Source organism: Eurypyga helias, unplaced genomic scaffold (genome assembly GCF_000690775.1).
Source record: "Eurypyga helias isolate BGI_N326 unplaced genomic scaffold, ASM69077v1 scaffold17393, whole genome shotgun sequence".
Classification (NCBI taxonomy): Eukaryota; Metazoa; Chordata; class Aves; order Eurypygiformes; family Eurypygidae; genus Eurypyga; species Eurypyga helias.
The window spans coordinates 8,820-36,551 of NW_010239371.1; the positions used below are offsets into that span (position 1 = coordinate 8,820).

The window sequence follows — 27,732 nt, forward strand, 5'->3', positions numbered from 1 at the left end:
AATTCAGTGCTGGCTGTAGAGGTTTGGTGGAGTTTGGGTTTGTTTGTGGTGGGTGGTTTTGGGTTTTTGGAGGGTTGTTTTTGGTTTTTTTTTTTGAGGAGAGGGTGAGGTGTTGTTATTTTTAGCATTACATGCTTTGATAAACCAACCATAGCACTATGCTGACCACTTTAACTGACCAGAGTTTAATAAATTCAGTTGCTGGATCTCAGTACAACACCCCGTTTTGAAAAACGGGTCCCTAAAGAGTCACTGGTTTCACAGCCCGCTGTTCATAGTCCTGTTGATGCCGCAGGAGTCCGGACAGGCTACTGCAAGAGGTTTTTCTTTTTTTCCACAAAGCTATTTCTTCCTTCCATGCTTTTATAAAAAATTCTGACCTTGATACCCATCCTGAAACTCCAGATGAAGTCCACATCTTCAGCTGCCCCGATAAAGGGCAAATAAAGTACTTAAAAAATTAAGAAAATATTCTTTATGTAATGCACATATAAACAGTAGTTTAGCGATTCTGTCTGCAGCAGGACATTGAGAGTAACTGCTCAAGTACCTCTTTCATCACCACCTTAGATATTTATGGAACATCATCACAGGACACGAGTTGCAAGAGATGCCAGCTTACACAGAGGGGCAGTTACAGTACTACACTCACAGGTACGAATACAAGGACTGCAGTGACACTGTCACAAAAAATATCTTAAAAGTGCTTCTCCAAAGGGTTCCACGCGTGGAATGCAAATACTGTCCAGGCAAGAGACAGGTCTTCCAGGAACGCTGCATTTCTGTCAAACATTGGTTTCGATCTGCTTTTCACTTTCACAAGAGTTCGTCTGTTCCATGCGTTCACAGTCGATGCTGATCTCGCTGGTGTCCATGCTACAGTCTGACTCACAGTCCGAGTGGTCCATCTGCTCCAGCGTGGTTTCTCCCTGGGGTACTCTGCTTCCATTTGGTGACAAAAGGAAACGTGTTTCCAAGTTCAGCACGCCAGCTTTGCCTGCACATGTCGCTTTTTCTTTGGCCTGGCGGATACAGTTAAGCCACTGCTGTTTGTTGAAGGAGTCGTTGGCTTGGAGGGAGTGAGACTGACTTTGAGACCCACTTTTGAAGCTGACTCTAAAGAAGTTTTTGACTGAAAGAAACAACACGTATCAAAACACTGAATGCTTTGGCCGAACGTTTTCTAGAATACATGAGTATATAAAAATAACAGAATCTGCACAGTCTTTGACTTGGCAGGTGTTTTCCTGCCAATACCCTGTCAGACCAGAGGGAAACAGCCAGGTATTTCCTTGTTTTGTGGGGCAAGAACACAGAACACCACAAAAACTTGTAATACTTTCTTACTGCTGGATTTCATGATTTTTGTTCTGCCATACATGAGCTACCCATAAAGCTTTCTGTGAACCAGCAGGATTAAGGCTTCTCCCACATTCCAATGCCTCTCCTCCTATTTCTCTGCCACGCAGATTTCCAGAACCTTCACTGAACACTGTGCCTTTGTGTCAGCTGGAGCTTGCTGCATGTCTTCCATTCATTGCACTAGTAATGTGAAGACATACAAAAACCCCTCCAAGTGTTCACAAGTGAGATTCAAAGGACCCTTATAACAGAAACAAGCATCTTGATAACATGCTTAATTAGGAGAGTAACTCTTACCTCTTGGCATTAACATGAATAGCTGCAGCCTTAATGCTGAGCACTACACATTAACTACCTGTCCGCTGAAAGCCTTAGCTGTAGAACAGCAATCAGTGCCTCCATAATGCAAGTTGTAACAGCTAAAGCTTATCTTAAGATGGCAAAATCCACTTGTGTGTAATTTTGTGGGTTTGCCACTCTATTCTACATATTCGTCCCTTCTCATTTCAGTGCAGAAGAAGTTGTGTGGAGAAATCCCATTATCATTATAGCAAACTTTGAGAAACAATCTAAAAGAAGCAAATTATAATTTAAGATTAAAAGCAGCAAGTTATATCAAACCAGTCAAATAAAAATCAAGACGTTGGATGTAGATAAGGTGGATTTTAGAGAAAACATCCTGATCTCTTATTGGCAGGTGTCATGAGGTTATAACGACCCTATATGACCAAATAAAGGTGTACTCATACTTCTCTCGTTGTTGCTGAAGGCACCACGTATGGATCCACCCAGTCGCACCTCTCCATCCTGCAAGTCCTCTAGCACAAGGTCCCTCACGGGAATTGGCTGCCGGTACAGCTGGTAGCAGAGCCGTTCGTGGTGGGTGACAGCTCGGGTAATCACCAACACTTCTTCAAAGAGGAAGACATGCAGTTTCTGTTAAAATGAATGAATAATAGGGCATTATGCCTCTGTAAAGCACCATTAAACAAAATTTATTTAAACTCCAGGACATTAGAACCTTGTGTTTTCAACAGTTACAATAAATAAGGGTTCCTCTCTTCAGGCTATTTAAAAACCTTAGGATGCAACAGCATATAAGTATGTAAACATAACAATTGGAAAACTTCTAAAATCATTTTTCCTGTCCTCAGTTTCTGATGTCATGATTCTGATTAATTTTGTTAGTGTTGAAGCCATTCCCAAGCTCTCTCTACATCAGCATGCTTATTCACATCCTTCTTATCCATTCAAGTATTTTCGATGGACAGCGATGAGTGACCTTTTGGCCATTCACAAGCTGCTCACAACCAGCTTCACCACCCCCCTTTGAAGCTCAGAAAATTACTTTTGCTCCGAGGTGGTAGGAGTCACCTGAGACCATCTTTAAAGGAATGTTTCTTCTCACGTGCTGCAATCTCCAGTGGCTTCCAATAATAAACAAACACAAATTTTCAATTCCTTTCACTCGATATCCTGCATCAAAACTGGTTTTTTGTTTTTCACTGCCAACATTTTCTTCGCAATCATAAGTAATTGTTCTTTGCTTTTGAAGTTGGCCTGACCCTAGATCTAAAATACACATTATTTGCAGATTTAATCAAAAAGCCACTGACAGATCGAAAATGTTAGTACATGTTGCATGTCACTATAGACATTACTACCATGTTTCTGAGACCAGAGGCGTTTCCCATTTTTCCCCCCTCTACTGAAATTTATCAACTTACAATTTAGTCAGGATAGTTAGGCCCAGTTAAGAGAGACACACAGATAGACAGATTATTACGTCCATACACAGGTATTTGACTGTTAACCAAAATCAAGAGTGTTATATGTAATAGTTGATAAACATTAACTTCCTGTGTGTGAGAGGGTGATGTCTCTGTATGTGCACTCAACAGCCTTTAGCTGTCATGCACAATAAAGATATTTTTTAACACAAAAAATTAATTCCTTACCACTCCCCTGTTGTTCTTCAGTTCACCATGACAAGACACAACACGTGAATTATCGATCAATGAATCCCTTTGGCCTTCTTCAAGATAAATAAGTCTCTCTTTGTAATACTGGCATTCAGATTCACCAGTCTTTATGTTGATTTCAGCCACTATGCCCTGAATGATATTTATCTGCAGGAAAAAATGAAAACACATGAACTTTAAGTAGACAGTCCAATATTTGGAGCTATTTCCTAATACCCTGAACTGTAGCTACAAGAAAATACATTTTGATTTACAGAATATTTTTAATAGATTTAGGTAGACCAGTCTATAGGAGTATTGACATCAACAACAAAATTAAGCAGGCTCCAGTGTACAAAGACATTTCAGTTTGGCTTTGTTATTGTTTCTAACAAATAACCTGCCTTATTAATATTTATTTAAAATAGTTTATAATGATCTGAAAACTGCTGCATCACATCGGAGAACGAGAGAGATCTTGATAGTTCTTTTGTTTATCCTGCAAAATATGCAACAAGCTAACACCACTAAATTCTCAGTTTTGCTCATTATGAAAGCTAACCCTTTGGAAATAAGGTAAATCAATTTTATCCTATTTATTGCATATAGCTACAATTGTTCAATTAAAAATAACAATTACTTGGCCTTTTTACATCAAGAAAAAAAATGTACATAGAAAGCTTTGCCTTATTTTGCTCCCATTTTGAGCTTCTTTATACTGGGCACTCTTTAAAGACCTTGAGATCAATTTATATGAAACTTAAAATATGACTCCTTAACTGGGCATGTGGTTCTGAAATTCTGTTGGTTTTAGGCAACTCAGTGTGATCCTAAGTTGCTTGGGCCTCCCAAATTCCTCTCCTAAATAACTGGAGGTGGAGTAGGGGAACAGGCTGGCATACATGCCCCAACAGATAATTCAAGAATCTACTGATCCCAGGAGATTTATTAGGGATCAACTTGGCCCAGTGAGCTTACAGCAGATTGCCAGACAGGAAGACAAATGTACTTCCTAAGTCTAAAACAGTGTTAAGAGCCAACCATATTTCCTAATTTAACTTGGCAAATACACAATTTATGAAAAACATCACTTCAAAGATAAAGAGGGTTCTGCAGAAGGAGAATACCACAAAGCTATATAAGGCTATTGAATTATCAAGAAAAATATCCTGATTGTATTTTATTAAACAATTACCAAATTCAAGTACTGGAAGAAAGCAATCTATTACCAGACATTATGTAGAAAACCAAACCTTAGAAACAACCAGAAGAACAGAGATATTTATGATTTTTTGTTTGGATTTAAAGGAATATGAACAAGGGGAAAATACACCTTATAGATTAACATGTAAACACGAGTATCCAAGCTTTAAATTCAACCCACAGTTGTCCAGTTTTACATCAGAGAGGTTGAGCTGAGCAAGGGACTTGGGGAAGGAATAGTAGAACAGTAGTGACCTGGTACGTGTGCTTTGAAACACGCATTTTGCACCAGAAGTAGGCTGTCATTTTTCAGACAAGTCATTCCAAAATGTTCACATCTAGGCAAATCATAAATTTTATCCTCAAAGTATTAATGAAATTATATTCAAAAGGTGTAGGATACTGATGATACTTATTTATTCATTGATTTAGAACTGTGTTTCAACAAATCTGCTACAGTAAGCTTCTTCCCTCTGAGACATTTTTCTGTGTGCAGGTTTATCTCAGAAACCTTTCAGAATGTCTGAATCGTGTCCCTTTCTATCAGTAAGGAAGTTTCAAAGCCTTGGATTTATCACTCTGGTTTTACTTCAGAATAGCGCAATGCTATTCTGAACACAGAAGAGAATAAAGGGAGATCTCACCAACATTCCTGCAGACAACCAGTCTAGATTCAGAGGTTCTGTAAGGTCTCAAGCCAGGGAATAAAACCTATCTAAACGATCGAACACCTGAAAAGAATTCTCCACATCACCCAACTTAGATTAGAAAAGAACACTGAATGGTAAATGCAGAACAGACAAGGATCAGACCAGAGCTGTGGAAACACCTCCCACCCACTCCTTCTTGGTTCTTTTGAATCACTTTGCTGCTGAAATAAGATTTAACGGGGGGAGAGTGGCTAGATATTTCATGTATTAGTTTTGGCTGTTCACACAAGTATTAGAATTTCCATATTTTACCTGGTGTCCCTTAATTCATTAATAAGCTAAAAAGTGCTATGGTCTCCAGAAAAATACCCAAACCCAATGGTAACTCACGGCTTCTTCAAGGTGCTGCTGATCTGGATGGTCATTTGGTGTGTGTCTCAAGATTTCTCTGAGTAGCAATGGGTATTTAACCAAACGGCTTCTTGGGATGTCAAGGAAATTCCAAAGGTCCAGTTTGCGACTAAAGGGAGACTCTAAGCAGCGCTGTAGGAAATCTTGCACTCTGTGATCTTGTTTCTTGTGATCCAATAAAGCTTTGGCTGCTACTTGGTTGCTGCAGTAGCTATCGTAGGAGTTTAGGCACGGAAGCTGAGGAAAGGAATAAATTATTCTGCAGCTGAGACACAAACTTTCTACTACATAGGAAGTTTCATGTGATTCAGGATGTCAGAACTCATACTGAGAACTTTTTCCCCTGAAGACTCATCCGGGTAATTTATTGATTATAAAGTTTCCATCATAGATAAGGTTCTCAAGAGAGCTCTGACCACCTTGTTCATCATTTAAACCATTTAGAAGCACCAGCTCATCTTTCAGTTCCTAGAGATCTCCAGTATTATTCCACAGCATTAACAATATCCATGACTTAAGACCGAGCACTACTTAGTGCAGACAATCGTTGAAAACAGAAGTCTAATTTTAATTATGAATGGAAACAACAGCCTAGGGAATAAATACTCCCAGCCCTGGCCTTTTTTAGATTAGCAGACTTCTACAGTCAGTCTTCTGTATTGCCCTGAAGAACCTTGACCAAACCAAGATGAGAGAACTGTGCCTTAAATCTGGGAAAAAAACCCCAAGCCACTAGCTTGTATGTTGATTAGAACAAAATACCCATTTACAAAAAACACTGTATTGATACACAATGTACATAAAGTCTTCAAAGGAAATTAGACTCAGACATATTTGGACCAAGGGAAGTTCACTGGCATTCAAACACACCAGAAAACAAATGTATTTCAAATACAGAGGCAATTTTGGCACTTAGAAGCTTATCATTAACTATCTGTATATATACTAGTAGTGATCATGTTTCCCATGTTCACAGGAGGCCACTGTTTCACACAGAGATGTTAATGTCTGTTATGAGCTAGTGTCTTGAAGATGTCAAGCCTTTTTTTCCTGCTAAATTTCATTCCTTACATATACTTACAAATAAGCTTTTCACCTATCCAAGTCCTTTCAGAGACAGCTCTTTTTTAATATCATGAGCAATGTTATCAACAAAACTATCAAAAACTGTTTTCAGTATTTATGTTGTTGGGTGCTACTGCCAGTGAACTCACCAACTGTTTCTTTTCTGGGGCAGCAATAGCATCACCCCTGCATCCGTGTCTCCCTTATTTTAACAAACTTCTAGAAAATCAGTACATTTGACAGCACTAACAACTACCTATTACCTTGACTAGAACAGACTGAGGTTCCAAAATAACTTTAGGGTGTCCTTACACAATACGACTGTTCAAGCTTCATTTCCCTAGGAAAGCAGAATACAAATGGGGGCGGATTTTGACATTATCTACATCAAACAAACTCTAGTCTGACTGTGGATTTTTATTTAAAGCATATGAAATACTGCTCATCTCCTGAATAGCAGAAGCTTTAAAAACAACATCCTAGCCTAAATCTTTTAATGGAAAACACCCAAAAAGATAAAATGTTCCACTGTATCTCTACAGAGCCACCTTACCTTTTAAAACCACGCTGAGACTTCATTTTCAGCATGCTATGCTAGATACCAGAAGGAAACTGTCTGATAAAAACTAAGTTGCAGCTCCAAACTGAAGTCCCAAAATTGATTTAAAACTCTGCCTTACCCAACCCACAAGGATATGGCCAACATGTTCTGTTGATCCATCAGGTTTCCTGACTTCTTGAAGTCGCCCAAGAAGATCTGATCATGATATACAAAAAAAGAAGAGAAAACTCACTTAATGAACCAGGTAACCATAAATCTACGTGCAATAGGAACGAGGACAAAAACTATTTGAGTTTTACCTTCGTGTAAAGGAATTAGAGAGTCCAATGTTCCAAAAATTTGGTTCAATTCTTGTTCTGTCATTATAGAAAGTTTAAGCATGGGGTCATAATAAGCCTAAAGAGAAAAAAAGGAAGCTCTGTAATTAATAAATTACTGGTAGTTGAAAAATTAGTGATAGCTTTTAAAGCTCCCTGTAAATCCAAACAGGAGACTTGCTGAGAACATTTTAAAGTTTCATAACCATATCTTAAACTATCCATTCCATATTAAAAAAAATAAAAATAAAGGAGCACACTGAACTGTTTCAGAAGGAACAGGAAAATAGAAATAGGGGTATTTTCCTCTCTTACCATCTCAGCAATTATAAAAAGCAAGGATTATTTTAAAAGTGATATGAATTGATGAATACTGTTTGTCTTGTGGGTTTTTCGGGGTTTTTTAAACATACCTTTTTTGCTAACTTTAGATCTTCTATCAAGTCTTCTTCTCCCTGGGAAAGTTCAAAGATAGCCTGTAAAAAGAGGCACAAATATTATAAGATATCCTTATTTAATCTATACTCAGCTAGTTGAGTTGATGTCATATTCTGAACAGCTGCCTTAGCATCATGTAGCAGAATTGCTCTGCTGCATCTAACTGCAGAAATAAAGTAAGGCTTTCTTACACCGGAGTGTTCATGCTCATCTGAAGTAGCCACAGAATTAATTTTTTAAACAGATGTGTTGCCAGATGTGGGAGCTATCTTCAGTAGGGTATTCCAACTCAAGTGTACCTTAACTGTTCATACAACCACTTGCACAGGGTTAGTTGTGGTCCTATGTGGCCCTAACTTTTTACAGCGGTAAAAGTTCCAGGTAGTCTACTAGATCTTATTTAAAACTCTTCTTTCGTAGTAAGCACTTTTATTTTGGTACCAGTTCATTGTTTTGCTATGAAGGCCAAGCTGTACCGTCAGCTGATGTTAGTTAACTACACCTGAAGCAGATTTGAGACTTCAGAATTGGCAGATTAAAAATAACCACCACCCTAATACAGCGGCTGATCAAAATACCATTGTGTTCCCTTACTGCATGACTTCACTCTGAACTGGGCTACGGTGAAAGCTCATGTGTTGGTCAGTTATATTCACTAACTTAACAGTCAAGGCTTTAACCTGCATAAATCAGGTAAGAACATTTTTCAGCTAGTGCAGACTCCCCTAGCCCGGTAACACGCCGCGTGGAGGGCTTGCCACGGCGTGAGCTACCTGACAGCGTGCCCACCCCAGCAGTTCAGGTAGTCTGTTCAGGCAGGCAGCGTAAGAACCAACGTAACGCAGGACCCTCACGTAAAACTTCCTGGAATACAGCTTGTTTATTTGGGCTCTATGACGGGTCCTGGCCTCTGCCCCAGTACAGCAACGACTGTTCTGCTATGCAATCAGCTTCTACAGTTTATTTTTCAGTAAGCTGCCTTTGAAGTTCTCAGTTTTAAAGGTTATTTCCTATTCAAATGTACAATGTTAAAATCTGCAGAAGAAATGCTTGATGCTACTGTTTGATTTATGACTCAGTCCTTGAAATATTCTCCATGAGATTGTTATAAACTCTGTTGATACTGCTAGAAATTTCTGTAGAAAAAGAAAATCCTTGATTCCACGGAAGCTCTGTCATTGGCTGTAACATGAACAGTTTAGAATCTGTCACGCACAACACAATAAATAAAACTGACACGCTCTTTTTTTGCTTAGTAAGATACGTCTTTTGATCAAAATTTCGTCTTTCTAGCAGTGCAAACTTCCTCAAAGACAGTTTTCCAACAAGGGAAATGGCTGTGCGTTTCCATGCGTATGTCACTTGATGAATTACCTGTTTCTGAAAGAACATGCTCACCTATCATTACTAGAACAGCAAAATGAAACATCAAAACATCAACCATCACGACAAACTGTCACACGGAACACGCACACCATGCAGCCAATCACAGTACAGTATATCTCTTAGTAACTTCCATTTGTTAACGAAAAATGACTTGATTTTAACATTCCTCTAATAAAACTTGAGCTATAAAGGCTAGGGATGAAATTCTGCTTCTAGTGGAGGTGCTGGCATTCTGCTTAATTCCAGGAAAGCTTCAAGTGCTATCCTAAAGCCTAGCAGCATTTCTCAAATCCATGCCTTAAAGATAACTTTTGAACATGAATCAGTGTTAAAAAAAAATATATACCTCTTGACGCTTGATTTCTTTAGACGTAAGCATGTGATTGACACAAACATCAAAGGTCTCGCTCCACAGTTTGCTGTCTCTGCGCTTTGTGTTCGCAGGGGGCATACTTCGAGACCATGGTCGGGGACTGAGCAGATCTGGGCGGCTGTCACTACGGAAACTGATAGAACGCTAGAAACGCACAGAAGAAAAGGTTTTATTGTTACAACAGTGTTACGTTATGCATTTTTTTCTACGGAATTGGTATATCTAGTTCAGTACAACAAGCGTCATCTAATTAGTTTTAACTGTGACTTAATAGCAATGTTTAGTGCTGACAATGTAAGAGAAATTAATACAACTTTATTGAAGGCCAGCACTTCCCCTCCTGCAGTGAGCTGTGTCCATGTCTTGTTCTCAACATGTTCAAAACCAGACAATGCATTCATACATCGTGCAACAAAAATGAACTACACAGATAATGGCGAAACGGTACAACACACTAACACAACTGATCAAATACAAGGTTTCAATGCAGTAAAAAGACAGGTATTATACGTGGGTTACACATATTTGCCTCATTAGATCTCTAATACTTAAAAATCTGGAATGAATGCAAATTTCAGAGACAAAATTGGTATGAATACTTTTTTTGGTTCATTTTATAATAAAGATTTCGGTTGTTACAGAGAAACTCTGGAAAGCCAGGACAGCAAAATCTGGTAGACAAACTCATCTTACATATCAAATGGAAGTTGACAGAATTGTTGGGGTTTTTTTATTCTGGATGATGGAATTTTTCAAAGATGTCTGTACTGAGAAACAACACATTCTACCTCAAGGCTATCAAATACCAGATTACATCAAACACATGTAAATGATATAAGAAAAAAGAAAGGTTCTCTCAGTTCATGAAAGATTGGTATAATCACTCCAGATGTGTCCATAAGCAGGATTAAATAATTAGTGCTATAATGCTCTGACCAAATTGGTTTTGACACATGGAGAAACGCTTTCAAATGTAATGTCCTGCCTCTCCACAAGTATAATGCGATCAAGAAACCAATTCACACAGAAAGGTGTGAAATGGGTATCTGACTGAAAAGAGAGGAACAATCACATTATTTGCATGGTGTATATATGGAAAAGGTATGTCAACATTCTGATTTTGATGTTTAAGACAAGCAACAAGGCAGATTCTTTTCACATCCCTTGCTCCTACTTACTTCTCAGCATTTGAAGAAACGTGTTAAACAACCCGTCCTAGCAGACAGCAAACTGTGAAATACCAGAATTATGTCCTACTACCGCAGAATCTTTATCAGTATTTCTGGAGCCTCTCAGCTCTGATGATGTGTACCAGCATCTCTGTATCTATTATGTGGTTTGGTCTTAAAGAACAAGTCCAATTTTAAGTGAGACCTGAGAGCTCCATTTGCCTGCAGGGGCTAATGAAGAGTTCAGACGACAGTGGGACATTTTACACTCTCACTGTCCCATTTTGAAAAGATTCCTTCTTGCTTCCTTAAAATTAGAGGCTTCTTTTTGAGGTCCTACCTCTGAAATGCCTCAAGTATTTCACATGGTTGAAATACTCTACATTTCTATTGTTATTTAAAACCTGCCTTACATAACACAATTGTCTTTCGACTGCCTTGGGTAAAAATATTTTAAACAAAATAAATTCTCTTCATTTCCAGGCTGAAAGCAGCATATACGAAGTTCAGCATTTGAAACTCCCCTCTGAAGAGAAGAGCCCATGAAATGCAAACAGTGCCTATACATACAGTATGTTTTTAAAATATCAGAAGATCTATTGTATAAATAAAACCTGTGCCTTTCAACAGAAGCCATTTTAAGCCCTACTTGGAGTTGACAAAACCCCTAAAAATAAACATACACACACACATATACCAACCTTCTAAACTTTGCAAGTCAGGTGCTACTCTTCCTTCAAGAGTTAAGAAGATAAAGAAACACAGGTGAAATTACATGCTTAATTTACACTTGTTATAATGATGAATCACGGAATCTGCTATTTTCACATGCAAATGGCAAGATTAGGGAAAAGAGGCAGGTGTGTTACATCCACAGATCACCATGAGAATGCAGGCAAGCAGAACAGTTGTCATTCCATGACCCAGGGTGGAATGCCCCTTTCCATGCATTGCCATGTGCACCCCGCAGTACGTAGTTCCTTTGTGGTGGTGTTTTCTTAAAGGAATGTTTTATGCTGAATGAAGAAAATAATTACAATGGCCAGCACCAGACAGTCTGATTCTTAAAGTAAATGCCCTGATCTTGAAACCTTTCAACAAAAGGTCTTGTATCGCCTTACAGAACGACATGCACTTGTAACAGCAAACAAATCACATCCAGTCTTTTGAGAAAAGTAAGCTTTTGCACCCACCGAGAGTAATGTTTCTTTATGCTGCATGAGAACGCTTGACACTACTCTCTACAGCCCTGTGCTGTCCCTCCTTGGGGCACAAAAAGGCCCAAAGGAAACCAAACTCCCCAAAATCCTGCTTGCTTGCTTAGCATCTTTGCTAGCTGGACACGGTAAGTATGTATTTAACTGATTTCTCACATACATCATCCATTTAATTAACCACACAAAGTGTACTTAATATTACTCAGGAACATCGGATTAAAGGTATTTATTAGTGGGAAGGGAAATAAATGTTTTCTGGTGTTATTTAACAATGGGGTCAAATTTCAGTCCAAGAGCAAGCAGTGTTTTTTGTCTGGCATGTTACCTTCTTTTACGCACTAACACCCCAAGGCAACAACACTACTGACTGGCTCATGCTGGTAGGGTGAAATACAGTTAGGCCAGGAATCACATACTTCAGTGTGGAATATAAGCTCATTTTAACATATAATATTCTCCCTTGCTTATACACTGCAGAAGTTGGCTCGTAAAGCTATGAAGAGATAAACTAACACATCACCAGGGAAACATTATTTAATGCTAAAATGAATGCTTCGTCACCTGAGAGTCAAGCATGCTTGGAATCATCCCTGCTGTAACAGACAAGAACAGGAATGAGATGTAAACCTAACATATAAGCCTAATTAAAGAAATCCCCAAATAAACAATACATTATTTCAATAAAACTCTCTCCTATTTTAAGATAAATGTACAACATCAGTTTAACCATCTCAGTTGTACTACTTCACCCACTTTATTTGTTTAAAAAAAAAAAAAAAAACCCACACAGACCTGTTTCAGTTTAGCAGAAAAGCCCCAAACTGACATTCTACCAGAAACTTTTAAAAACAAGTTTAAAGGTAGTCTGATGGTTGGTTGGTACTTGCCATAAAGGAAACAAATAAGTCAGTCATGTGATAGAATCCCAGGAAAGAATTGTAGGAATGTCAAAACAGCATTTCTATGTCTCCAGTAAAAATATTTTCCTAGTTTCAGGCTTCCTTAAAAACATGTCCAGCATACTGGTTAAAAATGATGAAAATTTTAATAATCCCAGATAAGCATATAATTCCAAAAACCAGAGGAGCAGGGGAAGCACCCAGAGACAACCCCTGATTTTGTTTACTGTTTTTATCTGACTGTAATGGCTTTCACTGGCTGTTACAGGACTGTTAGTATGAAGGGCCAATGTGTTACTGATGTTAATTCATACAATTAACAAACCGTAATTTCAGCTGCAGTAAAGCAAACAGCCTCATGTACTGGGAAAAGGGCACTACAGATCCAAGTCCTAGCACTCAGAACCAATATTAAAAAGTTTCCTTAAGGATATTTAGAAATTTTCTGTGTCCTAAGATAAACTGAAGTTGCAGAGGAAGCTATCCAGACGTCAATTCCTCTCTTCAGCATCAGCTGGAGTTCTTTTTCTGATCCTATTTTCAGCTTTCAAGCTGAAGAGCACAGCTGTGAATAGGACCGAGCAGAAACAGGCAGATCATCATAGTCATCAATCCAGCTTGATGCAGACTGAAAATACAGCTATGGAATAAAGTGGTTTTCCAGGCAGATAAACAAATAAGAGTACCTGCTTAGCATTTGGTACCCTGCAGATACACAGACTCTGCCAGAGGTTAAGCTAACAGCATTGTGTTAGTCAGCCTACAGTACTCCATGGGACAGAAATAGAGTAACTTCAAACAGTCAAAAAAAACCCAGAAAGCAAGCTGGAAAGACTGTTTTTTACCTGGAATCCTTGTGGAAAAGTACTGAGTTAAGAAGGCACAACAAATCAAATACCTCTATAATCAATAAAATATGAAAAACATCAAAAGTTGGTAAGACCATATCTTAAAAGACACTACACAGATCTCAGACACAGGTGAGATCTGCATGCAGAAACTCCACTAACATCAAGGGGAAGTTCTGTGTACAGAGGTAAGGAAAATTATGCACGATAAACTTTACTCCCCACTCTTACGTGTGTCAGAAAGAACATATAAGACGGTTTCTTTGAAATGCCTTTTATTGATCCTGTTGGAGGGGCCCTTTTGGATGGATTTTCTGTTGGCTTTGTTTTCTTCTGGGCAAAGAAATTATTTGGTTTGGATTTTGTGGTGATGATAACAGTTTTTTTAATTTTACAGATACATAACATGTAGCAGCAATGCAAGAAGAAACACTGTTTTTGACTGAAATAACCTGACAGTAAAGATACACAGAAGTTCATCCAGTAAGAAGAATCACTACTTTTTTTCTTTTTACAGGTACTACATAATGAAAAAAAAATCCTGCTCTGTATTGTACCAGAAGGCACAGTGACAGCTACGTCACTGCGTGGCAAAGTGAAAAAGCTATACACGCTTGCCAGCGTAATGAATAAATAATTCCAAATGGGGCACCCGAGCACAAGAACGTCAGTCTCTTGTCTCCCTATTCTGTTATTGTTGACAAAATCAGGTAAGAAGTCAATTTACAGCCAGCCATGAAAGCAGTTTTGAGAGACATCACCAGCACTCATCACTTGGAAAAGGATTGAGACCTAGAATTTGGAGAACACACAGGTTGAGTTCTCAGAGCGCCTTCAAGCGCATCGTTTCTTAGGGGAGATGGTATGAATAACATCACTGGTTAATCTGCCAAGAAGCAGATGGTTAATTGAAGTATTCTTATAATTAGCATGAACACAATAAGACAGAAAGGTTTGCAACAGTAGGACTTGTGATAAAGCCCCAGTCTGCTCTCCTATTTCTATCACAGTGTGCCCTGAAACACATTTACGTAGCTCTCGCCTTAGGAAGCTGCTACTACACGCGTGAAAGGAGAGTTTCTTTTGGATAATGTAAATCAAACTTCACTGCATAAAATATTGTACTGACCAAGCCAGTCTCAAAGGCACTGGCTACAGACCGACAGCGTAGGTACTTAAACGAGGACAGCAGCTGTCCGAGGCTGGGAAAAGGGAAGCGCTGTGCTTAGAAGCAGTTTAGCCAAAAATTAACTCACTTCCCGCACTCCTCACAACTGGAACTAATGTAGTCCTTTCAGAGTCCGGCCAATTTTTTCCTGGAGGCAGACTATGGAAGAGATTTATACACCCCAGGGAATACAGGCATCTCTGCTCCAGTCACGCTATAATACACCTTCTGGATCAAGCCCAGGCTGAGGGAGTTCGGCCATTTTGCCTTCCCTCCAACCCACACGTCTGCACTTCAAAATCCTGGGGACAGAACACAGCAGTGTTGAAGAAACCCCTGCAATATCGGTTTCCTAGGCAACTCCCACTACAGAAAAGTGGGGTTCTTTCCCATGACTTCTTATTTCTTGGTCATAAGACTCCTAGCCCTAAGGTTTTATTGCTCTTCTCCTTGAGAATAACAGATACCTTCAGTAATGCTCCGATTAAGTTAATTTTGATTGAGTACCATTTTTAATACATTCAAGACATTTTTATATTTCCTCTCATCAAAGGAATTAGGCTTGTTAAATAATTTTCTTTAGACCTTGTGCATGCCTTCTTACACAAACAGTTTTAAAGAGGAAATGGCCTGGGTTTCGAGGCCGGACCCACAGCAGTACTGCAGCTCCCGACTGTTTGCCACTCCGGGCTGAGCACCCAAACGCCTGCAGTTCCTACATCTGAAGGCACAAATACTTCAAGTTCCACTGTCTCCAGGTATGTTACCCACCTAATCGTTAATATAGAAATTGCAACTACAGAATCACTTCATTCCCAACCTGCATTTAAGATTTGCATACCCTTTATCATTTTTCATCAGCAGCTTCAGAAAATTACTTTTTTGCAATTGTTCACTAACTCTTTTGTTTAGGCAAGCTCAAAGTTCACAACACAGAAGGAAATTTAGCAGTCCTACATGACTAACTATACCAAAAATAACATTTTCAAAGAAACCAACCAAAATCAATAGGAACTGATGTTATATGCTACAGGTGCAATAGTTTTCTTACTGGTAATTAAAACCCATCAATTATCTGGGCAGAGAAGTGGGTTTTGGTGACTGCAGTCACGAGTTGCCCAAACCAGCTCGGCACATGCAATCGGTGCGCGCACGCCTCCGCGCAGTTCACATCCCCAGGCTAACCCCAGAAGGAATGGGGCAGATGGACGCACCCCTTCCAGCAAAGGGCACCTCAAGGCAGCAATGCACTCACGCTGCTTACCTGAAGGGTCTGGCTGATCCGCTTCAACGGAGCGGCCCGTACCGGAGGGATGAGACTTGCTAATGATGTAACCCTGGAAAGCGGCTTGACCCGTTTGGTACTGGGCTCCTGCAGTGGGGGGGGGGAGCACAAGGGAAAGGAAAAAAAACAGAGGCAGTGTGAGCAGAATCAGATGAACATGGCTACCAGTTTCGCTGATCTACTAGGGAAGCATTTGTAAAAGAACAAGTTTGTAAACCTGGTATATAATTATGGGAGTAAACAATAGCCGATTTAAACCCTGACAATGACAGATCACTTTTGGCTGGTACACACAGATCCTGGAAACAGCTGAAAAACGTAATGATGGAGAAGCTGGCGTGGCTGGGAGCAGGGGGAGACAGGTAAAGACAGACAAAAATCATTTTATTACATTAACTTCAAAGATAATTTTCAGCAGCGCTGTGCAGGTAATGCACGCTATGATAATCTTGTCATGGAAAGGAATACAAATAAAACCAATTCCGTTTGTTTCTTTGCCTCTGGCACTGTCAGCATGTGACTCTACTCCAAGTATTTTATTCCAGAAAATATAATTTAGACAGAAATCTCTAACAGTCTTTTGAGCGCATGTTCCTATGGAAATACTTGTATATAGAGGCAAACACGTTAATAACATGTTTATTTAATTTTTGCATAACAAGACAGGCAAATTAAACAAATCTCTACCTTAAAGCATTCAATTAGATCTTTTTATTTTCATACATACTTTTAACAGCACCTACAGTAATACATAGCCACTTCAACAAAAAATGCCAATTGTCCTGCAGATTTTTAAAAAAGTTAACAGAAATCATAACACAAGAAAAAAAAAGTGATTATAAATAACGTAAAAATAGAACAGTTACCCTTGGCTTCCTAACCTCCATCTGACATTTAATGGATCTTGAACAGCACATGCAAAAGGCAACTTTTGACAGAGAAAGAGCCAAACCTTCCAAGCGAAGTTAAAAAACCCATCCAACATCACATTTCAAGGACATCCTAAAGCAGTTCATCTTTCTTTTTCAGCCATGCTTATGAAGTTTGTGTAGGCTTGCTATGCCTCCAATTTCCTAGACATAGCTTTAAGAAAATGAAGCATGCCTGTTATCCTTTTGTTCAGAAATCCAAATCCTCCAGGAAATAATGCATATTTGTCATCCTTCCTGATACCAGAAAATAATAAGTCTCAGCAGCAATGACCATCAGCTGTATTACTGGCAAGAAAAACTCTCTTCCATTAGTGCAGCAACAGAGGAAAGGTGAGAAGCAGCTACATATTTAATTTACTTCCCAGCAGGCAGACCAGGAAATCCATAAATGCCAGCTGAGACGAGGGACAAAGTGTTTAACCCTCTAGCAAAAATAATGTATTCCATCACACGTGAAGCCTGGCATTAAAGAATTTGCCAGGTTAACCTAAATCAAGTAACATCCTTATCTTCACTGTTCCACTGCTATTCCTATTCCTCCCTATTCAGCAACCAGGTCTTTGACACAGGTTTCTTAAGGAGTATTTTTTCTACGTCACTGCAGCACCACTAGCATACCTATTATCTACAGCATCACCACCCCACCCCCCTCCTAATTATTAGGATTAATAATTAAAGCTTTACTGTTGTAACCTTTCTATTATCTTGGACTATTATCTATTATCTTTGCTGCTATGCATGTTCTTTGACCAAAAGACAAAACATGCAAAAAAGCACAGATTTGGTCCATACAGCATCACAGCCATGTCTTGCTCGACATTTAAAGGCTCCCCATAGCCTTACAGACCTTTCCCACACACGCTGTGATCTATTCACAATTTTGTACAGTCTTAACTTCGTTTCAAACCCTTGAATAATTTTCTGAGGAGTCTGCTGACAGCAAATAAAATCACAAAAGAAGTAAATCTGTATTTCACTGCACCTCTGCAGCATGTCGGTTGAGTATGTTGCAAAAAACCTGAGTGAAACTTCCTGTGTAGTGGTTAAAACCCAGTAAGGAACAGCAAGTCAGCCTATCCTTCTCGAACACTGCCAAATACTCTGTGTGTTACTGCAGCTGAAGTTTATTAATTACTGCTCAAAGCCTTCAGGCTAAGCACTCAGACCAGGACCTAATTTGCTGTGCCGTGTGGGGCACACAAACCTCAGGCAGCTCTGAAAATTGATGCACAGCATCAAATAACCTTGCAGAAAATCAGCCTGAGTAAAAAGAATGGAAATCACTGTCTCTCTTGGAGAGTGAGAGGGAGTGGAAAAACAGGAGTATGATTTCTCCTTCACATCAGACAGCCCAAAGGCTCCCTCAAACCTGGGCTGTCTCCTAGCCAAGGACTTCCAGGGGGAGTTGCAGGATTCTCTCCAACAGAATTACTTAAGATAATCAGTAATTTCAGAAGTCTTAAGACTTTACACCTTTACCCATTAGGACTGAAAGCAGATCTTGTTAATCAGATGTTCTTAATTATGGTGAAAGCTTTCTGAAAACTTCTAATATGATTTTCACCCTGCGTTAGAAACAGTCTGTTGGTTTAAGATAGCCAGCTGGAACTGAAAACTTAACCCTTTGTGTTCCAGGTGTCACCTCCCTCAGAGAAGTCTAGGGACAAGGGCAGTCAGCACTGAGTCACCCCCTCCCCTGCAGAATAACCAAGTCTGTACACACAAGGTTTTCCCCGGGCAGCAGTGACGATACAGCACTACCAGAGCGATGCTCAAACTGTAAGACGGTGATAGGAAACTCAGACATTCAATCACAGCATTCCTGTTGCACGGACTCCATCTCTTCTGCCTTGACCTCCCCTTTCATCAACACCCTCTCCCTCAAGCTGTCAGCTCTCCACACCAGCAGCACAGCGAAGCTGAACAAACGGTTTAAGCCTATGATCTGGATGGGGAAAAATTCCACAGTCAAGTGCATAAAACCCCTACGTTTTAAACAGTTTTTCGCAAAAAGGGCTCTGCGCTTCACAACCAACAGATCAAACGGAAAGAGGAAAGCGTGTGAATGTTCTGCTTTACCCAGAGATACTGACCAGAATCTGCACTTGCACATTAGTGTAATAATATCAGGGAGCTGCATTCCAGATGCTGCTTCCTAGGCCTCTTCAATTCTATGTGTTTGTAAAGAATAAACCACTCGCAATTAGGAATTCCTAGTACATCTGTGTTCATTATCTTACTAACTTGTCTCTGGAAAACCTCTGTTTTTCCATGTAACCAGGGATCCCACAATCATTACATCTTTTGGGGTATGGATCTAAGCACATGGCAACACAAAACCGTGTTTTGTGTGACACACATTCCAGTGTCTGTCCAGCATGAAGAGCCCCCAGTAAGGACATATTGTCCAGGTAGAAACATCAGATTCTAGGTCTGTACCACTGAGTGTGCTCAGAAGGCTCAGAGCTACCCAAAGTCATCACTCCTCCTGCTCCCCCTCCCAATTCAAGGGAATTCAGAAGCAGACAGGATTAAGAGGTGGGATTTAGTGGCTGGATCCACTTGCAACAACCATCACCTGTCCAGCTTGGGAACTGGGCCAAGCTATGCCAAAAAATTCAAGAGTTACAATGTTTTGCCTGACCTTTTGAATTTGTTATTATTGGTATGCAAAAACAATTTCAGAGTTTTTAAATAACAATAATAAAAATGTTAAGAGTGCATTTTCAGAGTAACAAAGGCTTGATGAAACAAAAAAGTTAGAAAACAAAAGATCCAGATTACAGTTTGGCAGAGTTTCCAAAATGTGGAGCTGGTCTATGTGAACAAGTAACGTTAATCTGACAGGGCTTTAAATTTGATATAAGGCTAAATAAAGCTGAGGGAAACATGAGTGCAGGAACTTCAAAGGCTGAACAGTCAAGTGAAGTCAAATTAATACCTGACTAGGCTAGAACAAAGAGCAGATGGCCTTTGTAGGGAGCTGTATATTTGAACTCAAGCTGACTTCAGTAACATTTGAATTCAGAGAGCAAAAAATTAAAGCTGGAAATACCATGTATACATGCAGCCTCAAAAAGAAATCTTGAAACTGAACAAACTGATGAAATGAGCAAATCGCTGTCAAAACCTGGATGGTCCAGGAAACCATACAGTAAACATTCGGAGATAATGTAATTTTGGCACACACTTTTTGGGGAATTCATAGGAAGAAAGGTCAGAGTAATCACAATGGCATAATCACTGATTATCTCTGATTTAAGACAGGAAACCATCAGATAAACAAGATGCCATTCTTCTAATTTGGCCTGAAGGACACAGCACTCTAGATTGCTTCTTCACTGTAATTCATTCTGTAGATCCTGTCTATACAGATGTACAATTGTACTTCTAGTATCTTCTACATATTATACTCTAACCCAATGGCTTAGCAGCTGCTGAGTAAGAAAGAAAAGCTCTAGCTCTTAATGTGTAACTCTCCAGAAATTAGCCGTCTGCTGTCGAGCAGCTGGGAAATGCACACAGCCAGCAGCTTCCGCTGTCGTGCTACCAGGAAGCCATACTTCCGAGTAACTTCTGCCACCTCCCTCTTCAGTAAAGTTTAAGTGTTTTTGCCTTGCATAACTGAATGAGGTGTTGCTTCTTCAAACGGTGATACGGTCATTTACAAAACGACAACCTCTTGGCGAAAAGATAACTTTTGTATCATTAATTAGACCCATCACCATTCAAAAGCCCGAATCTTCGCATACAGCACCCACTCCCGGGGCACGCTAAGCACTCCGCAGCTAGAGCAGAAGATCCGTTGAAGAATGAGGCACTTAGCATTAGTTGCAATGTTCTGACAGCCAAACTGAAATGATTTTTATTTCTTCATTAGTGAAACCAGCCCCTAAAAATTAGATACATTGTATCCAACCACACACTACACTTCCATGAAAAGCTTTTAGGAGGCTATTTAGGGGAAGAAGCTAACACTTCTTGTGCTCTTCATACACAAAGTAAAACAATTCTTTACTAGTGTATGTAAAGAATGGAATTTTCCCCAAAGTTTAAAGCAGAGTGCAGAGTTAAATCCATTTAATAATATCGATTAGCTTTCTATACACTGCCATTCAACAAGGCCACCCACAGCTTACTTATCACACTTGGATGGATAAATCACTCTAGCAAAGATTGGGTTTAATTTTTTAACAAACAGAAGGAAAAGAGACAAAAAGAACCAGGCCAGGTTCCCTTTACATTGCCCACAGAACAGCAGAACCAATGACCTGGCCAGCACACACTGAAGAGCACAGAGCAGTAGTCAAGGTGCTGTACAAAAGCTCTGCATTTGCTCTGGTACCTCACTTCAAAATTCTTCCCTCTATATCTCTGACCGGCTCAGCCACTGATTTCCACCCAGTGAACAGTAAAAGCAAACTATGTTCAATTCTGCTATGATTGTTTTCCCACCTGACTCTCCCATCTCTTATCAGCAACTCCAACAACAGTCTCCATGTCGGAGAACTGGTGCCGAATTTGACAAACAAGGGAAAATATTTCCCTGAGGGGTCATTACACGTGTGTCTTTGGCCCACGGGCAGCACCCCTCTGACCACATTGTGTTGATTTTTCTGACTGTATTTAAAAACAAACTCAACAGAAGGAACTCACAGAGACTGAAAGGCAACCCAGAAAATAAGTGCTACGTGAGAACTGGTACAGGAAATTAGCATTTTAGAATATCAGAACTTATCCCGTATACCTTCAAAGGCAAACCAACCTTCCTTCCATCCACATACAAAACCACTGAAATTGGCAATGCTTGATAAAAACACTCTAACTTACTGCAGTTCAACAAGTTCTGAGACAATTATTTACTGTAGTAATTCTGGATTTGGGGCTGCTAACCTAGACATTTGTCAAAAATGTGCTGGTTACTTCCCCCACACACACACACCCTTTTGATATATTGGATTGGATGTAAGGAAGAAGTTCTTCACCGAAAGGGTTATCGCACACTGGAACAGGCTGCCCAGGGAGGTGGTGGAGTCACCATCCCTGGATGTGTTTAAGAGACGGGTGGATGAGGTGCTGAGAGATAGGGTTTAGTGGTGGACAGATACGGTTGGACTGGATGATCTCTAAGGTCTTTTCCAACCTAGTGATTCTATGATTCTATTTGTGAACCATGACAAAGAGAACTCAAAGCATTCGTTCTGTGCTATGGGAACATTCATTAGTGCAAAATGTTTTACCTTAAATTAGTCTCAAAAGAGTTAACAGTGTAATAAATGGAAGACACTATAAACTAAAACACTACAGTAATGTGCCAGCAAACTAAAACAGAACCACTCTGTTTCAGACTTCAGGTAACTGGCTAAATTTCCATACTCCTATACTTTAAAGGTTATTAGTTTTTAGTCAACTTTATAAGGGTAAGTCAACATTTGTCATGGCAGGAAGCCCAACATTATTATTTTTATTAGTCTGCTACTAGTTAAATTGGCCTAAGATTAAACAGTTCTAATAAAAGCCCCCAAAACTTGGAGTTTAATAAAAAAAACCCACATTCAAACTCTGTTCCACAGGATGTTATCAGTATTTAACTTTCAGTAGGATAAAAACCCCAAAACAAACAAGAAAAGGTTAAAATAGAATAAACAGCCTGTGTTACAACAGTCTCTTAATACAGCAAACACTTAACCTAAAAATAAATTAAGCCAGGCATCTCAGGCTTTTTGCACCTTCAGAGAGAAGCCAATATTAAACCGGAACAACATTCTCAACTGTAACTGGTGCTAATAAAGACTGTATTTTTTTAATACTTGAAACAGCAGAGAATTTGCTTTTGCTTCACAGTAGCTTAGAAATAGTCCAATTGGGAAATTCTAGAATATTCTCTTTGAGAGCTGAGGCAAACGGTCAAGACAAAAAACATAGATGACTCTAAAGCAGTTTTAAGTATACTTTAGTGTTGCACAAATGTAAATAATGCACACAAACCTTCCTAAACCTGGGGGAGGAGTCCCACTAGTAAAACTGCCAGCATCGCAGGGAGAACTTCAGCGATTTAAGTAAACCGATCCATACAGGAAACTCGATCAGCCAACAAATCGTGTGTATCAATGACACAACTTCCCTTCAAATCCACGAGGTTCCATCCACCACCTGCGCTCTCCGATGGGAGCAGGAGGTTTGTTACTCCTCCTCTGCAAGTCCCCACAAAACTAGCAAGCAAATAGAGCAAAATCCAGAGACATTCTGTTTTAATCCCAGAGTTATAAAGAAAAGGACCTGAAATGACAGTCGGGGTACAATGAAAAGCCATACATAGAAGTGGTGAAGTTCTCCCAGTTGAAGAAAATCACCAGAAATTCGCAACACGCTGTCGCGTCCTGTGTTCATCAGAGATCAGCTCCCGGCTGCCAAGCAGCTGCGCGCCTCAGTCACCACTAAAGACCTCTGATTTCATCTGCCATACGCAAGACACAACCACGCAAGTGTCAGCAGCGTGAGTGCAAGCTGCAACCAGCTATCCCGACCAACCGCTTGTCTGCAGTATCCAGAAATCGGTATGTCTACCAACAGTTAGGAAATGAAGGCTAATTAACAGAAAGAGCTCACACTGAGGTGAATTAACACAAGCAACAGAAACTCTGAAAAACCCAGACAACCACTGTAGAGTTGATTAAATTCTGCATTTCCTCTCATTACAAGCTGCTCATACAGACTACCTAAGAAAGACCTTTTCCATTCTGGAACATATATATGAAGCTGTTGGCTACCAAGCAGATATCATACAGCGAGATACTGAATGGAAAAACAAAAGCAAGCTGTTTGTTTCAGCAGAACGGATTTTTTGGCATTTTTTGCCATCTGCTTTGCCATTCAGCAAAGGGATCAGCACTTCCAAGTGTGGGGTTTGACATGTTTCCACGTCTAGGTCACTGCAGTTACACTGCACATGAACTTACCTGAAATACATCAGAACTGCAGCCTGCTAATGTTTCATTACAACTGAAATACAGGCATTGATGAAGATCAAAGACAATTCATGGCTTGCAGTTTATCTCAATCTTTTGGCCCCTCTCCCTCTGGCTCCTTGCCTGGTGGAGCACCACATGCTAATGATGTGCCATGGCCCAGAGGCCTGTGGTTACCCTTCAGGTTAGTTTTCCTGCATTCCCCACACCGAATGATACACGGGCCTGAGCACGAGGCACTCAGCCCACCTGCACAGCAAAACTGTGAGGTTATCAGGAGGCAACCAAAGGCAGACTGCAAACAGCCCTGATTCCCAGGTCTACTTACATTTCTGCAGTGTAAGAAGTGCGAGCATACGACGTACTGAAGACACAAAGGAATTCATTGCACTGCTGCAGTTTTTAGAGCCTAAACCCAGGCACTTTATTAGATCCTGTACAGCAGAACAGACCATTCTTAAGCTGAGGAATTCACGTCTTCCCATGACTTCAGAGCTTTAAACCTCACCCTGTGATTGTGTGAGCTCGCTCTTATCTGCTGCCCATCCACTGGCTCTGCTTCACTTTGTTTCCTTTAGAGGGGATGATAAGGCAGCTGCTTTAAGCAGTGAAACCTAGCAAAAGGGGGGGTGTGGGTGTATATATCATTGGGAAAGATGTGGGGGTTTTATACCTTAAAGCAAGCAAATGTCAAGCTTCACTGTCTTCTTTGTATTATGAAAAAGCTGGAAAGAGCCCAACACCCCTGTACTGTTTACACCTAGAACTGTACTCCATTATTTTATGTGGCATGTGCAACGATGTACGTAAAGGCCTTATAGTATTTCCTGTATTAACTCATTCCTCAGACACTGAAGAGTTTTGTTGCCCTTGAACTGCATTTAGAAAGAATTACGATGACTGTACTTTGACTAGAGCTATGGTAGCCCTTTCTCAGAACCCAGACTTTGGCTGTCCACATACATTTCAGACATTTTATTTATCATTGTTTTGTGACTGTGCTACTCCTGTGGAGTTTATGCCAGGGAAGCCAGTGTGGCTTAAAGAACCCTAAGTAGAAAACCTTTCTCATTAGTGCCACTGACTTGTTCCTCAAAAACATTCCTGGTTTTCCACTGCTGCTCTGCAGCCTCCAAGTAAAGTCCAAGAAAAAGGAAGAACTAATCTATTGCCCATAAGCTTCAACATGTTACCCAGAGACCCAGCTGGAAACCTGGGAAAATTTTAACAGTTCGGTATATGCTCAAGTTTTTGGCTGAATTACATCCCATGTAAGTACTATTGTACTCCTTCTTCCACACTGTATTTCAAAATTGTTCAAAACAAACAGTAAAAGATGATTGTTGAATAAGGTCAGAGGAAATATTTTTATAACCATGACTTCTGATTTAAAACCAAAACCCAACATCTACACAGCAAACAATCTGTTCTATTCCACACATACCATTTATGCACAAGTTACATTATTAAATAAATCAACCAACCTCACATGTTAATAATTAAAACGAAACTCGGGTTTTCAAAGCCACAAATTCATAACTTGCCACAAGCTAGGTTTCGGGTGCAGTAACACAACACTGTGGTAGAAGGCGCCCAATAGCTTTATTTAGACTCGTAAATATTGAAGGATGGCAGAACAGCTTAACATCAGAGCTTGAGAAGCAGCATGGGTATTTCCCTCTGCCCACCCCCATATCGACAGACTGGAAAAGAAAAACACCCTGCATACATCTATCCTTGTAATGCCTTTCCCAAAGAGCAGTTTTATTTCTGCTTCCTTAACCAAATTTTGGAGTGGCAGGTGGTCTTTTCACACCCTTCAAAAGACAAACAGGAGAATGTTTACAAGTTCATTTGTCAGAAGGCTGGGCGCCCATCATACTCTCAGAAAACAGCCGCAAAGCAGAGGGTCCGTTTTCTAATTCACATAAGACACAAACTGAAAGATTATAGATCCAAAACAACTGTTTGCACATTACAATTTTGATTGGTCACATCTGTTATTAGATACTTCCTCATGCCCTAAGATTTCATTCATACTTTTTCCATGAAATTCGACTATAATCAAGCTGCCCTTTCCAACTGCAAGAGAGAGCAACATCCCAACCCTTCAGATCTGAGAATTCTATTCATTCACAAAAACCCCTTTATGCAGTAAAGGCAAAAACCCAATTTCTGTATTATTACAGTTAATAAAACGAGTACCCTGAAGAGAAATATTTGGTACTTTACAACTTGTGTTTTACACAGCTGCATACATACACACACACTCAGGGTGTTAGTTTTCAAAAACACAGAGCTGAAAAAAATTCCACTTTTGTTTGCTGCAGTAACTAAATCCCTCCTTGCAAAAGCACACCGACACACACAAGTGCAGCACCTTCTTACCAGTTCTTAGCTTCAGCATCATGATTAAAAGGAACTTGGCTTATGTTACTTTAGATATATTCAATTGCTGGAGGAAACCGATCTTTGCATTAGTTGTATTAAATGCACCCAAGTCAGTCAGTTGTCTTCAAGTTTTGCCGCAAACAAGACTAATGAAGAAACTATATAATGAAGTGATAAAAACTTCCAGAGAGAATTTTTATCCTTCCTCCAGTGCAGCTAGACAGATTCTTTCCAAACAAGCACACAAAGCAACATTAACTTAAAACATCAAATATTTGTCTTTCATGAACATTGTTGCTGAGAAGTTTTACCATTTATGCAATTTTTGCAAATGAATATGTTGAATTTGGAAGAATGACTAAGATTCTGTGTGTCCCTTGAAAGGATTTCATGCTTTTTAAGAAACAGCAGTCAACCTGCTGATAGGGCTGAGTTCTCAGTTAACTCTGTTATCGTATTAATTTATTGGTGTATTACCAATGAGGAAAAGAGAGATAATGATTTAAGACCCCGTTTTCCAAACTGCCCCCACTCAACAAATCATATAACCAGTCCCTGCATAGGTTTAACAATATGTAAGTAGCGGCTAGCACTGGAATAAAACACATTATTTTAAACTACAGATCTAAACCAGGTATGTGTCAATTAGCTACTTAAAAAAATTAATTCCTTAAAATGACAGATGACAAAAATCTAGATTCTTTGCGCCCTGCCTTGTTCCAAAGGAAAGTTCAATGCCCAGAGCTAGCAGCGAAGGATGCCTCCGCAGACCAGGCGCAGGAGCCTGTTTCCGAAGCACGTCCCTTTTCCCCAAGGCAACACCGATCGCACTAGGAAGAAAAACAAAGGTGCAAGCCCATCACCAGCAGGTCAAGTACCTCGGTCTCTTTAGCTGGGCTGGTCGCTGTCTGCACTTCCAAGGCGCAGTTCGCCCTCTTGACGGACAGGTAGAAGGGATAATCCTTGGCCACCATGGACGCCCCCCCGCCCCGCGGCAGGAGCGGATTCGGGGGTCACAGCTGATGCTGCCCGAGCGCGGAGCGTGACGCCAAAGCCGGGGCTCCGCTCCCCGGCACCCGGCAGCTCCGTCGCGGCCCGGAGAGCAGGACGCGCACGGCTCCGGGCTC

General features: G+C 40.1%; 1 protein-coding gene across 1 annotated transcript; it reads right to left on the bottom strand.

Annotated features, from left to right (window-relative positions):
• Positions 1 to 409: 409 nt before the first annotated feature.
• Positions 410 to 27,579, bottom strand: ARHGEF3 (Rho guanine nucleotide exchange factor (GEF) 3). Its single transcript, XM_010148136.1, has 10 exons — positions 27,484 to 27,579; positions 16,294 to 16,401; positions 9,702 to 9,872; positions 7,945 to 8,007; positions 7,514 to 7,610; positions 7,333 to 7,409; positions 5,567 to 5,824; positions 3,321 to 3,491; positions 2,112 to 2,298; positions 410 to 1,132 (listed from the first exon to the last, which is right to left on the bottom strand). The coding sequence occupies exons 1-10, from the start codon at positions 27,577 to 27,579 to the stop codon at positions 786 to 788; spliced, it is 1,575 nt and encodes a 524-aa protein (XP_010146438.1). The 3' UTR covers positions 410 to 785.
• Positions 27,580 to 27,732: the final 153 nt, after the last annotated feature.

What these genes read in the sequence shown, in the direction of transcription:
- ARHGEF3 (XM_010148136.1), bottom strand. Translation starts at nt 27,579, where the DNA reads ATGGTGGCCAAGGATTATCCCTTCTACCTGTCCGTCAAGAGGGCGAAC. An exon ending in GGATCAGCCAGACCCTTCAG is followed by an intron (nt 9,873 to 16,293) that starts GTAAGCAGCGTG and finishes GTGCGTTTCTAG; the next exon opens with CGTTCTATCAGTTTCCGTAG. An exon ending in AGCAGCACCTTGAAGAAGCC is followed by an intron (nt 3,492 to 5,566) that starts GTGAGTTACCAT and finishes TTTTTCCTGCAG; the next exon opens with ATAAATATCATTCAGGGCAT.